This window comes from Diplotaxodon limnothrissa, linkage group LG20 (assembly GCF_057381915.1).
Source record: "Diplotaxodon limnothrissa isolate DT_005_m linkage group LG20, D_limnothrissa_male_GT1.1, whole genome shotgun sequence".
NCBI classification, from domain to species: Eukaryota; Metazoa; Chordata; class Actinopteri; order Cichliformes; family Cichlidae; genus Diplotaxodon; species Diplotaxodon limnothrissa.
The window spans coordinates 7,952,334-7,969,438 of NC_140615.1; the positions used below are offsets into that span (position 1 = coordinate 7,952,334).

General features: G+C 41.9%; 1 protein-coding gene across 1 annotated transcript in view; it reads left to right on the forward strand.

Annotated features, from left to right (window-relative positions):
- The window catches only part of prdm16 (PR domain containing 16), a 170,028-nt gene that overhangs the window by 56,462 nt on the left and 96,461 nt on the right, over nt 1-17,105 (forward strand). Inside the window, 1 exon segment of the mRNA XM_085344223.1 lies at nt 2,242-2,705. Coding sequence (XP_085200349.1) covers nt 2,242-2,705 — 464 coding nt within the window.

The following is a 17,105-nucleotide window of genomic DNA, read 5'->3' on the forward strand; positions in this document are numbered from 1 at the left end:
TCGTAAATCAGGGTGGAAAATAAGTATTTGGTCAATAACAAAAATACAACTCAATACTTTGTAACATAACCTTTGTTGGCAATAACAGAGGTCAAACGTTTACTATAGGTCTTTACCAGGTTTGCACACACAGTAGCTGGTATTTTGGCCCATTCCTCCATGCAGATCTTCTCGAGAGCAGTGATGTTTTGGGGCTGTCGCCGAGCAACACGGACTTTCAACTCCCGCCACAGATTTTCTATGGGGTTGAGGTCTGGAGACTGGCTAGGCCACTCCAGGACTTTCAAATGCTTCTTACGGAGCCACTCCTTTGTTGCCCGGGCGGTGTGTTTTGGATCATTGTCATGTTGGAAGACCCAGCCTCGTTTCTTCTTCAGAGTTCTCACTGATGGAAGGAGGTTTTGGCTCAAAATCTCACGATACATGGCCCCATTCATTCTGTCCTTAACACGGATCAGTCGTCCTGTCCCCTTGGCAGAAAAACAGCCCCATAGCATGATGTTTCCACCCCCATGCTTCACAGTAGGTATGGTGTTCTTGGGATGCAACTCAGTATTCTTCTTCCTCCAAACACGACGAGTTGAGTTTATACCAAAAAGTTCTACTTTGGTTCCATCTGACCACATGACATTCTCCCAATCCTCTGCTGTATCATCCATGTGCTCTCTGGCAAACTTCAGACGGGCCTGGACATGCACTGGCTTCAGCAGCGGAACACGTCTGGCACTGCGGGATTTGATTCCCTGCCGTTGTAGTGTGTTACTGATGGTGACCTTTGTTACTTTGGTCCCAGCTCTCTGCAGGTCATTCACCAGGTCCCCCCGTGTGGTTCTGGGATCTTTGCTCACCGTTCTCATGATCATTTTGACCCCACGGGATGAGATCTTGCGTGGAGCCCCAGATCGTGGGAGATTATCAGTGGTCTTGTATGTCTTCCATTTTCTGATGATTGCTCCCACAGTTGATTTTTTCACACCAAGCTGCTTGCCTATTGTAGATTCACTCTTCCCAGTCTGGTGCAGGTCTACAATACTTTTCCTGGTGTCCTTCGAAAGCTCTTTGGTCTTGGCCATGGCGGAGTTTGGAGTCTGACTGTTTGAGGCTGTGGACAGGTGTCTTTTATACAGATGATGAGTTCAAACAGGTGCCATTCATACAGGTAACGAGTGGGGGACAGAAAAGCTTCTTACAGAAGACGTTACAGGTCTGTGAGAGCCAGAGATTTTCCATGTTTGAGGTGACCAAATACTTATTTTCCACCCTAATTTACGAATAAATTCTTTACAAATCCTACCATGTGAATTCATGGATTTTTTTTTCACATTCTGTCTCTCACAGTTGAAGTGTACCTCTGGTGCAAATTACTGACCTCTGTCATCATTTTAAGTGGGGGAACTTGCACAATCGGTGGCTGACTAAATACTTTTTTGCCCCACTGTACAAAGGAAAATTATTACACATCTTAGCTTTACTAAAAACTTGATATGCCATACTAAAAGGCCTCTACTCAAAAACAGCCTAAGGGAATGATACTCACCAAAAGGCTCTAGTGCATACAAACTTTCATTTTACATAATAAATGCCTGAATTATACAGTATGAAAAACAAAATCATGAAATTTGAAGTTACCAAAACCATACTTGCTGTTCTTGTTTTCACTCATGTCAGAATGGTGGGATCCTGGAGCGCCGGCACAATCATGTTGTCAGGTCTTAGATGTGAAAATAATAATGGGCGACGAGGCCCAACAGGTCAATGATAGATATAACGAATTATTTGTAAGATGAGTCCTGGCAGGACGTGGTGACCATGATTAAACTGAGAACTATTCCCACGAAGGACTTGGCCACTATCTCTGTGTTTCTGGCTGTTCTCAGATAACCTCTGGAAAATCAGTGAACTAAGCATTTTGTTGCTGAAGCCAGTCAGATGGATAAGTATGACTTTCTGAGGACCACTAAATTTCCTCATTGTGCTGTGTGGTTTGCCGACAATTTAGAGGTTAGGACATTGAAGTGCATTTTGTAACTTAAGGCCAAGAACTCCTTGCATGCGTAGTATGCCACTGGGTTTGGAAATATGATTTACAGTATTTCAATTTCTGTCTTCAATTCCAGGGAAGCTATTCACATAGATTTATGGCTAAAACCAGATTTTCTCTTCCCGTCTATATAGCTGGCATGGAAATCCAGGAGGTTACACATCCTTTGTGACATCTCTGTGTGTGTCTTTGTCTCGTAGATGACAGTGAGCCAGTGGACAGCATGTACGACACAGAGGCTGATCTGCCAGGTTTAGCGGCTGGCAGCGGAGGTGGCGCCGACAGCCCAGAAGACGACGCAGAAGACGGCATCATCAACATGTCCCCCTTGCCCTCACCGACTCCCTCCCATCCAAACAGCAACCACCACCACCTGCTACACTCCCATATCTATGCCTCCCACCACCACCATCTCCACAACAATAGCAGCAGCAGCAATGACCAGGACTTCACCACACCCAAGGAGGGCTCGCCCTATGAGGCACCTGTCTACATTCCTGATGACATTCCCATTCCCAGTGAACTGGAGCTGCGGGAGTCCTCTGTGCCCGGTGCAGGTCTGGGTGTATGGGCAAAGACCCGCATAGGTGCTGGTGAGAGGTTTGGTCTGCACAGCACAAAGCATCATGTGGCCACAGGCAAAGACAGTTCCTTTGGATGGGAGGTAGGAACTATCACAGGTTCTCTGTGCAGTCATTATAGTTGCTGTTCTTTTAATTAGTTTTATTTTATTTCACATAAACTGTGGGTCCGCTACTGGTAACGCAGTACAACACAGTAAGACACGGAGCTAAATAGAAGTGAAGAAAGTAACTAAAGCAATGAGGCACTTTTCAGATTTTACATTTCCTCAAGAGAATCTGTCTCATCACCATAGATGCCCATTCTGTTTCCATCATGTGTAGGATTGGACCTCATCTTTGATTGTCGCATACACTCAAAGTCATACGCACACAATACACTTATCCAGAATTCCGGCAGAGCAACGTAGCAATGTCAAATGGAAAAATCTGGCTGATTAGCGGTGGTATCAGCTTTTCTGGGCGTCGGTCTGAAGCGAGCAGACTCATTTGGTCACGGCATCTGATATGGAAATGGAAGAAGCGTGGCCCAGTGCGGTGGCGGCATATTGAACTATTAATTTTCATTTCAACATGACATTAGAGGATATTGAAGTTGCTTCAGTAAGCTCATTAAGGGAAAAAAGAAACTCCTGGTCTCTGTCTCTCTCCGTCTCTGTCTCGCTTTCTCAAATGCCTAATTAGAGGTGAAATATGCTGGCCTGCTTTTCGTTTCACTGACTCCTTGACTGTTCGTTTTTCAGGAGGACGGTCATTCACGTAGTCTCATATTACATTCATACATAACAAAGGATAGAAGCTTGGACAAGTTAATCATTGGAACATCATTCTGAAAAGGGCAGGATGTGATTGAATTGGACACCAGCAGCTGATGGGCACAGTTAAAAAAACTTTAACCAACAAGGCAGGGAATTTTTTTGAGAATGTTGCCGTGGTTTCATGCTTTATACTATGCAATACATAGTTCAAATGTTAAAACTCATGGCTCATGTTGATAAAATACCGTCAAAAAACCAGTCAAATGAAAATTATGTAGATAAATTAACAAAAAAATCCCATCATAGTTTCAGTCTGAAGAAGTCTTTTTTTCAGCCACGTTTTCTTCTCACCAGTTGTAGGAGCATGCAGACGATTAAAACACTCAGGCACACGCTATGTGGCAGTGTGCCAGGGTGAACATATTCCTTTTTAAACTTTGTATTATGGCCAGCCATTTGGGGTGCAAGAGGCTTCTCTCCAAAAGCTACACACTCCCCACAGCGCTCATGTTTTCTCTCAGTTTTCCCTCCTCCTTCCTTTTTTTCTCCCCGGACACCCGGCTAATGCATATTCATCAGCATAGCTTCAGCTCTTTTGCTTTAGGACGAGGCTGACTTAAGCTCTAAAGAGAAACATCCACACGTCCCCACCAAAGTGCCCTGGCAAAAACACTCGCACCTGGCCTAAAAAAAGGAAGAAACTCAGCAAATTTTACACTCTGTCTACTCCTTTAAAATTCAATTCAATTTTATTTATATAGCACCAAATAACAACAAATGTCGCTTTATACTGTACAGTAGATATGAGGAACATACAGTATATCTCAGCATGTTGAAGGATATTACAAAGATAGTTTTCTGTTCATTTGTCAGTTTCAGTTTCATAAGCCACCCGGAAAGGTATGTATGCGAACACAGCCAAGACTCAGCTGATGCTGGAACGTTTTGGCGTTTTGTGACATTTTCAATATACTCTTTCTAGATCAGTATGCATGTTGCTATTAGCCTGAGGTCAGTTTTATTTCTCTTCAAGGTAAAATCTTTGATCTCTGCCTCCCAACCTGTCAAAAGGGAACAATAATTCCATCTTCTCTTCTTTCTCCTTCTGAATAGCCATTGGAGGACTGACCCTGGCTCAGGGTGTATTATTTTTTAAAGATATCCTGTCTGGGCTGTGGGCTGGAAATCTTCAGAGGCTCTTCTCTCCCAGACTCTTATCACAGATAGTCATAACAGTCAGCCTGTTGATAGTCATCAACAGACTCCCTTAGGAGTCCCATACACCCCATTTCTCCCCCCTTTCACCATCTAGTCATCTACTGCCCCTGGTCTTAGACAAATAGACAGCCGAGGGAGTGACAGAACCTTGGCTAAGTACAGAAAGATGTAAGTGGACACGAGAAGACTTGATGCTTTTTGATAGAGGGAAACCGTAAAATGCAAAACCGAAAATGTTTCAAACAACATCAAAAAGAAAGAAGAAAACAGAGTGTTCATTAAAGGTCTGTTGTGTGTTGTAACAGTCCCCTGCCAAAACACAGTGATGTGCTATGAGAGATAATAGGAGAAGTCACCCGAGACCTTTGTGTGTGATAGTATCTAACCAAGACCTCATATGTTAGAACTCAGCAGGTACTGTGACAATTTAGATCAAAAGCTGAATGTAATTATCAGAGTGATTATCTTTGCATAACTGTGCTTCCACTTTATCTAAAAATTAGTAAATTCATGATGTTGGGTGAACCCCAAAGGCACCACCGCTCCTCCCCAAAACAATCTTGGTTTCTTCTTGATGACAGCCTAATTTTAAGTTATAGAATTATGTAAAACTCAAAGGATATTGATTAAACTGTAAGTGAAGCCCTGTCAATCCTAAGAATACAAAATTGCTAAAATTGCAGTCACAAGGTTTTCACCATCAACAGTGATATAATCCATCTGCAGCAGCATTGCTGCATCCAAAACAGCTTAAATACACTGTCTACATTTTTGTGGATTTTTGACTTTATTTTTTATTTGTTCTTTTTTACTAAGACTGGCAATAACTCATCATGTTGGCTTTGTAAGCTCTGTGGTCTACCAGTGAACCCAAACAGCTCAGTCACATGCTCGATGCTTTAGTGCTCTCTGGAACACGGAGTAATAGAAAGAGAGAGTGAAAGGTTAGGAACAACAGAAAGAAGAAAGGGAAAGGCAGAGAGGAAGCCTGCTATTGTCTGTCCTGGGGCACTGGGAACTGGAAGAGGTGTTAACTCAGACTCATTTTAGTGAGACGGACAGCTCAATCTAAGAGCTGCTTTGCTGCAGGCCATGGCCATTCTCTTCTGTCTCAGATGCCCTCTCTGGGCCAGCACTGAGTCATCCATTTAAAAACCATTATGCTCCCCCTTTAGCTAAACATGATAGAACGCCAGAGCCCCAGGTCCACCTTATGTGTGTGTGTGTCTCTATCTGGTTGGGTGTGTAGGACTGCTAACCCCTGAGGATAGGAAGGCAAGCAGAGAGAGGCAAGGCCCACAGAGAGTCCAGTGTAGGGATCTAACTGTCAGAGCGACTGCTGCTATTATCTAACTGGTAGATTGGCTTGACTTGTCTATTGATAGAGACATGTCGCCATACAGTAGCTGGAGGTATTGTGTTCTTCACTGATTGGCACTGACTAGACTGTATGATCATACTCCCGTAGGTGCTCAGATGGCAGGAGGCATATGGGCAACACATCTGTGGTTGTTTTTGGCAGCCACGCATGTTAATAAAAAATTTACATTTACTATAGAGCTAGGAAAGCTACTAACAGTGTTTCATATAGAAGTCAAGAGATAAAAGGTTAAAAATGCAACTTGACTTTGGTCTTTAGGGAAAAAAAATACATAAAATCAAATCGCTGTTTGTATTATGAACATTTGTTAAGAAAACAAACCGTGCGACCAAGCCCTTTCAGTGTGATATTAATGGTGTTTGCACATTCTCCTTGCCCTGTGATCACTGGGCGTATCTTTGCACCTCTGAATCATGGCTTTTAAAACTCACCAATTAGGTTTGTCTTTTCTCTCTATCTTTTGTTTCTCCAGATTGTGCTTGCTATCTCACCAAGTTTTTGCGTGAAGGTCACACATCAAACCTTGCAGCACATTCTCACCAACTTTGCGAAGACAGAGTCATTTGCTTGTCTGTTTGCTACCATTTAATGCTCATGTAATTAGCTGTTGTTGATGTTCTGGCTTATTAAGTTTAAGGGATTTAAATATTTCACAGTGGAATACATTAAAGAGGATTATTGTGCATTTTTACATTTTGATATGCGCATTGATGCTGACCCTTTGGCCAAAGTCAGCGCATATGTTTTGACATATAGAAATGTGTGCTTTAGAGTCCATTTAGTGGACCTTGGGATGACTTTGTTGCCAGGCAAACTTCCTTCTCCCTGTCCGTCATTCTTTTTCTGTTTACTTTTTGTGGGGTGATTTTCCATATCAGTATCATTTATCCAGTGATGTGTGGAAAGAGGTGAAAAGAATGCTAGCTCTTCTGTTTAGCCAGTTATTGACTTAGTGATAGGCTAAGTCTTCTGGCAGGCACTATAATGTCGCCTACGTCCTACGTGACAGATACCCATCCAGCTATGGCAGGATGTATCTCCCTCACCATGTGTCAGGCACTTAATAAATCGTGTCACAGCTCACTTCTTTATTGTTCATAACCTAATCGCTGAGCTAAGCTAAGACCTTCTTTTCAAATGCTTTGGAGGAGAAGTCCTGGCGCACCCTGACACTTATCTGTCCCGACCCACTTCTTGTGTCTTGAAGTGTTTGCTTGGCTTTTGTGTTTTGCCCGAGGAGGGCAGATGGCCAAGTTCTTATGCCCCACAGGGCACTCAAGGTGCAGTTTGCAGCTTGTCTGATCTGTTTGCCTTTCACAGGAAGGTGTTCGTTATCTTGATGTTTACCCTTAAGGTGACTGGCACTGAGCTGATAGAGCAAAAACTGCCTGACTCTACCTGAGGACAGCAGACACATCAAGCAAAAGGATAATGTGAGTGTCACGGCACTTGTAAAGGTGTGAAGGTGGTTTATTAAACACAAAATAAAAATAGACAAACGACAAACAGAGAATGAACTAAACTATACTGGGAACAACTAACTACTGAACACGAACCAGAACACGAACCTGAAAATGAAGGAAGATAGATGATGGTATATGATGGTGACCATGTAGGTTATTGTCTGGCAACTCTTCATGTAAATATATTCATTATCATGTCTTTTAGTTATCAAATGAAGACCATGCTCAGAGAACCATGTGGCCTTGAGCTGAAAGTACTTCTTAGCTGGAATAATGGCAGACCATGTTAGCTTCATCTCCTCAGATTTTGCTTTGTTGGAAAGTAAAAGGGAGTTATATTTTTAAATTTCACATCCTAATAACTCATCAAGAAAAATAGCCGCTAATATCATACAGTTATGAAGCTAGTTGTGACTAACATCTTCTGTCTTACAACAACTATTATCAATGCATTTTGGGGAAACTAAATTTTACACAGCAATGGCACAAAAAACATAAAATTATTCATTAGAGACTACTGATTCTAGATTAGTTGTAAAACACATATTGTTGAGTTTTGCTACATTAAATCTTTGCCAAGGATCTCTAGTAATTATTGTTATTTTTAGAAGAAAGTATTCCCAACATTTAATAAAGCAGTGAAAAAAAAACATAATACTGAATTTTACTGCTGTAATTAAAAATAATTGCAATATTGAATCTTTTGATCCAAGGAGTGTTATTAAAACCTCAAGATTCTGAAAACTATACATATATACAAAAATTGCACACACAGTTTTCGTGATGCTCATATGAAATCATTTGTTAACATAAGGAGTTAGTTTAGCACACGTGCCTACAGTCCCACATCATAATGAAAGGGATATCAATTCTGTGGTTTCTAATAACAGTATTGACCAACACTATGTGGTTTTCTGTCGTCGTTATTTGACTTTGACAGAAACCCCAAGTTTACACACGGAGCAAAAACACCAAAGAGAGAGAGAGTGTAACACCACAAGTCCTGGGCCTGTGCTGTAATATCTTCCATTCAGATTCATTTTATGTACGTTTTAAACATGCCATTAGCCAATTTAATCCAATTTTCCCAGCTTTCGGAGCACTCCAATGGAACAGATTCCGTCTAATATTAAACATATGGTATCCGTTGCCCCTGGAAACGCCACAGCAGAGCAGTTTTTTTTTTTATAGGGACCTGTTAAAGACAAGCCTCCCGTGTCCCAGTGCAAACCATTATCAGTTATGTTCAATGAACATTGTAATTGATAACGAGGAAGCAGGGCAGCAAATTAAATGTCAGGTTTGATTAGAAGCCTGATGCCTCATCATTTGTTCATAACTCGTTGCCAACATCTGTTAATTAGTTAATAAATTAATCAGCTGGGCTCAGATGAAAAGTGGACGGGCTCCTGAGGAAGTACACAGGGCAAAGTCATCTATCTTTGAAGGAAGTAGAACTCAACAAATATTGTCTCAGGGATTTGGACTGTTTTTACTTGGTCACTGGTTTCAGACCTCAGCCACTTGAGCCAAGCAGTCTCAGTGGATCCTCTTGTTTGCCTGAACAATCTCCTCACACATTCACACCACAGTGCTATCTTTTATTACGTGAGGCTTCCTTTTGCAGTCATGCTTTAAACTTTAATTCAAAAACCCTCACATCAGGGCATCAGTAGTCTGTGGTCAAGCACAGGTAACTGCCGTCCAATCCTCTCCTGCCCCGCTCTTTCACTGTGTTTTCAGAGGAACCCCATCGTTCATCATTCCTCCGATGAATAGTCCCATCAGTTACAGCCTCGAGGCAGAAGCAGACAATGACACTGTTCTTTGCTTCACTGGAAGATGATGACATTTGTCAAATGCTGTTTTTGTTGGTATTTAGAATTACGCTCTTCTAAAGAAATGGCCTTCTGTGCTTTCAGAATTTTTGCTTGTCTACAGAAGACGAGGTGCGAGTCCTCCAATGCGAGACCATTGCTGGTTCAAGATCACTCACTTTCTTTCATTTTCACTCACTTTCCCCCTTTCTTTTGCCCTCTCTCTCCATTTAAATCTCAATCCCTTATGCTGCTTAACATTTCTGTGACTCAAGCTGGAGGTGGTGACCTAATAATCAGGTTCCCGTGGCTGTTGTGATTACCATTTTCCATAATCAGATACACAACATGGCCCAAACGCCTTAGCTGTAGGAATACTTATTTTCATTAGCTTCTTAAGGCTCCTGTGCTGTACTGTAGACCTCGGTGCATGAGAAGTCAGCCTTGGAGGAAAATGAAACACACAGCTGTGCCTTTTAATTACTTTTTATTAGGTGCAAAGACTAGCCTTCTACACAGTGTGTGTCTTTGTCAGAGTTAAACAGGAGTATAAAGATCCCTCATAAGCATATGATTGACCATAGAAGGAGATGTAGGACTCGTATTGACCAGTAATTTCATTATGAAATTTAAAAAAAAGGTTCAGTTAACTTTTCTGTTCTCTGGTTTTGCAAGTGTTTTTGCTTTTAAAATCTTCAGAAAAATATTGATATTAGTCTGGGTATGTAATGCAGTGTGATTTAACACATATATGTACAGCCATGAAAACTGTACAAAACTACGTAGTAATACATCCACACAAGCATAAAGAGGCAGAGCCAGGTTAAAAAAAAACCCTCCAAAGTTTTTCTTTCCTTTACTCAGTTACGTAGCATAACAGGGTAGAGTTAGAAGCAAAGCACCATGACGACATTAGATCTGAAAACAGTGTTGAATTATTGAAGTGTCAAACATGCTCGGACTTCTTTACTTTGGAAAGTCTCTGGAATGACTTCGGTGATTTTTTTTTTTGCTCATTTTTTCCACTACTGTCATTTAGAGCAAGACCCGGCGTCTTGTCAGCATGAGACAACATGGAGGTTTTGACAGAATCATGATTTATAGGCACCTGTTCAGTGCGTCTTGTGCATGCAGATGTTCATGTCCACATTTCTGTTAATTATCTTGGGCACTGGTCCATCCTCCTAAAATCACAATTCTCCCAGTAAAGACAAGATCCCCTAAGCAGTTTGTTTTAACATCTTAATTTAGTGTGCGATCTGCTGTCAAGATGACAAATAACATTTCAAATAGAGGGTTCTCAGACATTTAATTGATAATTTTACCCCCTCATTTGATTTATTTGCATTCTTCTGAAAACCAGTCATTGTAAATCTCGAGGTTTGTTGTGCATTATGAAGCTCGAGTGCAGTTGTGTGGTCGTTAATGTTTCTTATTGTCCTCATCTGAGAGCAACTACACAAATGTAGAACAGACTGAAAAGAGCTTAGACATGTATTGTTAAATATTGAGTGATTTGCAGCTAGAAATGTTTATGAAGGAACTCCCTGCTTGTTTGTCTGGTAAATTTGGCCTTCTTTAACCAGATTGATTCATCATGGCTGAAACCTGAAGAAGGGTTGGTGTTTTCAGTGAGCGTGAAGACAATCAGCCACGTGAAATTAAATGTACTTATAAAGACACTTTTACTTTCATCAGTTTTTGAGGTCGAAAATTGTTACCAACAGAGGAGCAGACACAGAAATAAACTGCAAGTGGAGCTAACAAAAAAATAAGCAAATGAGCACAAATCTGCTGAGTTCTGTTAGCTGAGTTCAGTTTGGATGTCTGCAAAGAATGAGATGTAGCTTTTTTTTTTATTTAACCTTTATTTAACCAGGAATGTCCCGTTGAGATCAAAGACCTCTTTTTCAAGGGAGTCCTGGCCAAGAGGCAGGACTCCCTTGCCATCACCAGTGTGTGAATGTGTGTGTGAATGGGTGGATGACTGGATATGTAAAGCACTTTGGGGTCCTTAGGGACTAGTAAGGCGCTATATAAATACAGGCCAAGAAAGGGAGGCTGAAAGAGGCTAACTTGGCTTGTGCAAATCTTCTTAATGCTCCGAGCGGTGTACTGCAAGCCCCTTGGTCCTCCTGTCCTTGATAAATGTCATATGATTCTGCTCTGTGCCACTCTGTCTTGAGAGGAGGTGACCTGATGTCGGTGCAACTGGTACACAGTGGTACCGAGCATGCCACCTCAGAAGGCTGGATAAAGAAAACTGCAAAGGATTCTGCTTCTCTGAGACGCTAATAGGTCTGAGCCATGTGAAGTTAAGCAATTATGCCAAACAACAGAACAAATGCAAAGCACTGTCATACTGCTGGAGTTTGGGACTGTGTGGCCTTAGGTGCACATAATACCAGCATTCAACTTACAGGACAGTCATTTGGAATTGCAATCTGTCCAGGTTTAACTACTTCCATAATAATAAAACATTCAAATTTTTAATACGATTAAACAGGTGATTTAAAAAAAAATAGAGAGAGACTTATTATATAATGTTATGTTTGCTTTTATTTTATTGAGTTCTTTGTGTTTCTGGTGACAAAGCTTGCTCCCCTCTGCTGGCCGAGACCTCACAGTGGCACTTTCTGATGCCAAGTGCGAGTGTTTATAATGTGCAGCTGAGCATGTTTCTTCAGAGAGAGTGTCAGACTTTTTACTACTGTAGAGACACATACAGTGTGTACAGTGCAAGAGCATGCCAACTAATGCACAAAGCACTCACACATTTTTCACATATGCACACGAAGCTTACCAAACTACTCAAGTAACACAAGTCAGCACTTTTCTAACCCTTAGTCTTCTTCTTCTCCTGTGGAGTGGGCTGAGTGGGACAGGAATCCCACCATAACTTGTTTTTTTTTTTAACACTATCCGTTCAATTTTCAGTCACCCCCTTTTTTGTTGCTTTACACCTAATTGTGTAAGTTTCACATCTCGTGTTGAGCAGTACACTTAAAACACTTATGTCCAGTTCTAATGCTCACAGGTAGGAGACTGCGGTCTCCTTTTACATGCCATTGTACTGTCGAGTGTTAATCTCTGTGCTTTCATGTGCTTTTATGACAAAATACACGACACGCTTTAATTATACCAAGATTACACACTCAGATCTTTTCTTTTGTGAGTCATTGATTTTTCAACCTTCTTTCTCAACCTTACATGGCCTCTCGCGCTATTTCTCCTCCTTTTCTTTCTGCTCCATCCTCCTCTTTTCCTGCCCTCCGGGGTCCCAGTGCTTCTAATTTGGCCTTATCAGTGAAGTAATTTAGCTGCCACAGCTTGGGTTTCTGTCGCGCGGCGAGTGGCCCCATTGTCCTGCCCTGCTGTTGCTGAGATAAACCCTCAGATTGAACAAAGTCCGCGCTGACCTTTACAAACTCCCAAATCTCACAGTGTATACCCCTCCAACAGAGATTCTCTCTACCTCAAGGCCTTTTCTTTGGGTGGCAGGGCTTTGGACACATCAACTGGGAGGAGGAAGGTGAAGGAGGGTGTGTGCGTGGGTATGTGTGTGAAAGAGTGAAAGTGTGTGGGGCTAGGGTGGATTGAGTGAGCGTGAGATGGACAAGGGAGAGGGATTAAGATGGCTGACTGAGCCTGTCTATATTTCCAATAGCACTTCGCTCTAAGAGGGAGGCAGAGAATAGAAAAAATGCACTGCAAACAAAGCATTCAAGTGTGCATTTTACAGACTCCTTCAGACTGATGAAGGGAGCTTTGAAGAGCAACATTATCTGTCCTTTGTCCAATGCAAAAATATGATTTCTCTTTGATTTACAAAGTGAGTTTGTGGTTGTTTTTCTTTTTGTCCGAAACAGCTCATTGAAAGAATTGTGGCAAATGCTCAGTTGATCCCCATGTCTTACGTCCATTGTTATTTATCATGTCCTTCATTCCTTGGCAGACAGCCCAAGAGGAGTCTGTTGGGATTTTTTGCTTTGACCCACAGTGAAACGACTAGAGTGGAACGGTTTAAGCCAAGTGGTTTGGGCAGTGGGGAGGTGGGGTCACTGCTGTGACAGCGAGGTTTGGGCCACAATGCAGCAGAAGTACCCTCTCCACTGTGAACTACTGTCATCCTTCAGAAGCCACTCAACTAGCTCTCCACAGTGCAAATCCTTTCTCTTCTCTATTCCAGCTGTCTGTCTGTCAGTTAGACACAGGACCTCATCAAAAGGCTTTGGAGTCGGGATTGAGGAAGACTGTGGAGGGAGGCAGGGTGGGAGGGGAGAGAGGAGGGAAAAAAGTGCTGTTACTGTAGTGGGTGGTAATGCTAAGCAAGGTAGCATGCCATGGGCGGGGAAAGGAGCTTAACACGGTTATAAATTCAGGTGTGAGAATAGTTGGTGATGGAGGATTGGAGTCAATCTACACATCCCTCCATTTGGCACGGCAACTCATTGTGCATCCCACTCTCTATCCCTCCATCCATCCTGCTTCCTTTCCACCTCCCCCCACTCACAGCCACCTGCCTGCAAGCCACCACCAGTGTTCCCAGGGAGATGAGCGCCATGGAGAAGAAGGCCCACAAGGGATTAACTTTTCACATGGCTTGGAGTCCTCGTCTCAAAAGACCTGACAACCCCAGACGGCTTGATTAAAAAAGAAAAGAAGAGAAGAGGAAAGGAAAGGGGGAGGGCAAAGGAGGAGGAGAAGAGGGGGAATTCTTCACATGATGGCCCTGAGAGAGGGATTTTGGATATTGGGTGTCTTTTTTTTCTTCGTCCAAAGCCCCCATGTCTTGGTTGAGAATGAGCAAATTGTTCCTCCTGTTCTTTCACCATTCCCTGTGTTGCCCAGCCTAAAGATGTGGGTGGGCATCCACTCACATTATTGACTCCATAAGGAAAGCCTATGGCTAAAAGCAAGAAATCATGGAAGTGGCAGCTTTTGATTACACGTTTCATCCTCTTTTATTCTTCTTTTGCCAAATATACATCAAGAAGAAGATATAATACAATATTCAGTGATCAGTTGCAGCTCGATACAACTATATGATAACGTCACAATGTATTTATCCATCGTTAATCTATTATCAAAACCCTTCTGTTGTTCTGTGTATGTCAGCATTGCATTACAGGCAAGGAAGACATTGGCAGAGAGAGTCGGCCAACCGTTGCCGGCTTAAAGTTCTAGTGTTCAAGTGGCAAGGCGCCCTATTTCCCCTCACTCTATCCCAGATAAATTGGGCATCTCAGGTTTGTCTGTGAGAAAGAGAGGACAAAAATCAAAACAAATGCTCCCACTGAAGTGAAGATGGGAGTAGGGTTGACTTTCCTCTCTGGCTAACGGATCAGCAACTCAACCTTGCGGGATAGCGGGCCACTTTATACCTCCCATCTTGTCCAAGTAACAGAGTGGCCCGACAGAGAGGTCAAGAAAGGTATCATTTTACAGATCACCACTCACCCTCTGGCTTCCTCCACATGGCTCACTTACCCTCTTCTCATCTCCACTGCTGGGATAGACTCACCCTCTCTTCCCACACCCCTCGGGTAGGACACAAACATTCATTGAAAACGGTTTCGTGGAAGTTGCATCCACTTTCTCTCTAAGGTTGCTGGCTGATCACATCAACAACATCCTCGAAATTCCTACATTTCATCAGTTATCTAATCAGTTACTCTGTTATTTATTTTTTCAGCTCGAACTTTATTGATTTATTTGGCATTCTTTGACTTACAAGCAACAATATGTTTGCGGTAGGAACTAAAAAAACCCAGAAATAAAACACAGAATGTGACAGGAACAACAAACGACTGGTTGCATTAAGAGAGAAATCCAGATCTAGACAGCTATAGGAAAGCAGATTTAAAGAAATCTAAAGGCATGTTTAGGATGACTACTGTAGCGCATATGAAAGGAACCAGGACCAATAAACACCACACCACACTTATTTCTGATTACTTTTGTAGTAGCTGTAGTGTTTTAGTCATTTCAGCTATCAATGCAAGAAATATCAATAAACGTCATAGCTAACTGAATAATTTCACTCTGATATCAATCCAGATTTGTATTGAATAAATCTGCCCAGTATGGCCCTAGACTCCAGCAAGGTTCTGGACCTGTTTTGTGTGCACTTAACTTTAATTTAAAGCTGATTTCCATCCTCCAGGATGTTTTAGGCATTCTTTCTGTGTGGACAGAACAACTGTAATATTACAGTGATCTACAGGTAGCTGTTGGTTTTTATCCCAAGAAACATATCTTAAACCAACATAGAAAACATGATCATGATCAACATGATCAAGACTGATGTCCAGTTAAGTATGAGAAACTTAATAAAAGCATTTAATTAAATATATTTTATTTGAATATCAATAATAACTGTTGTGTATTAAATATCTGAATGTGTGACAAAAAAAAATAACAAGAATAATGCAAAATGTCAGATTGTGTCTTAATCATAACCGTAAAGCAAATAATTGTGGAAGTTATAGACAAACTTTAGAAAAAAATACACACGCAGTCTCACAGTATGAGCAGTAGGGCTGGACTCTGTGTTAATGTGCGAAAAAGTAACAGAAGTATGTAAAGTGTGTGACCTCTAATGATACCCACACAGAGCTTGAACCCCCGCTATTCCTAAAGCGACAAAAATGACAGAGGAGATATGATACACTGACTCATATTCTTCTGACCCTCACACTAAATCAGTATCCAATCAGTATTTCTTTGTCTGAGCACTCCTTCGCTGCAGCACAGCTATCATTAAGTGACTCATTTAGGCCATCACAGGTGTAGCCTGCTGGTGGCTTTTAATGGGGAATGTTCTTTCTACTGTAATGCATGCTGAAGTAGCTGGGGCTAATGTGACCCCTATAGTTTGGCACTGCATTAGTGCCAGAAGACCCAGCAGTCAGCCTTTAACCTGGGGACGACAGGGCCATGATTATGTTCACCGCAGGGTAGGCTTGGCCAGAGGACAGTCAGCGATACACACAAAAGGATATGCCTACAGTGACTTATTCAGACACATGGGTAATTACTAGCTTATTCTCTGTAAGTTAGTTATATCTGTAGTCATACACGACCAACTTTTAGTTCAGAGAGCCGGCCCCTCTTGTCTTTATAGGGTAACTTAAAAAAAGCACTTAGAAATGTATGTACACAAGTATCTTTCCTTTTCCTTTGTGCAACTGAATAGAAAAGTAAGTAAGCATGCTAGGATATGCAAACACTTAAAAAAGATCTAGCTCACATAAAATTGGCACACTTACTCTGCCTGTCCCATTTCCCTTTCACCACTTTAACAGCTCTAAAGTTACCGTGTTTACTGTCTCTGTTCACTTACTCTTTCTCTCACTGTCCCTCTTGGACACAGACACCAACACACACACAGACACACACACACACGGAGGTTCCAATCGTATTTCAAGATAATTCTCTCTCCTCTTGCTCTTCTTGTCTCAGTATCTTGAGCCACTAGACACTGAATGGACCACAGGGAAAGCTGATCTCACAGACAGACACACACGATGCATGCACACATACGTGCACACTCACAAAGCTGCGTGTGGTCCCACCATTTCAGTCGTTACCATGTTTTCTAATGCTTCGTCAGGTCCCATGGTCAGGGTCTCGGACTTAAGACTAATCTTTTAAATTCCCTTCACTGTTTCATTCCCTTTTGTCTGATCAGAAGTCACTTGCCCACCTTTATCACTTTCGCTTCTACTCTTTCTTTTGCGAGGCTTTGTCCCTGTGTGACTGTCGAAACTTTGGTTGTTTTCTTTACCATCTTACTCTCTGCTCTTTCTATTTTCTTCCTTCTCCTGTTCGCGCTTTGCATAAT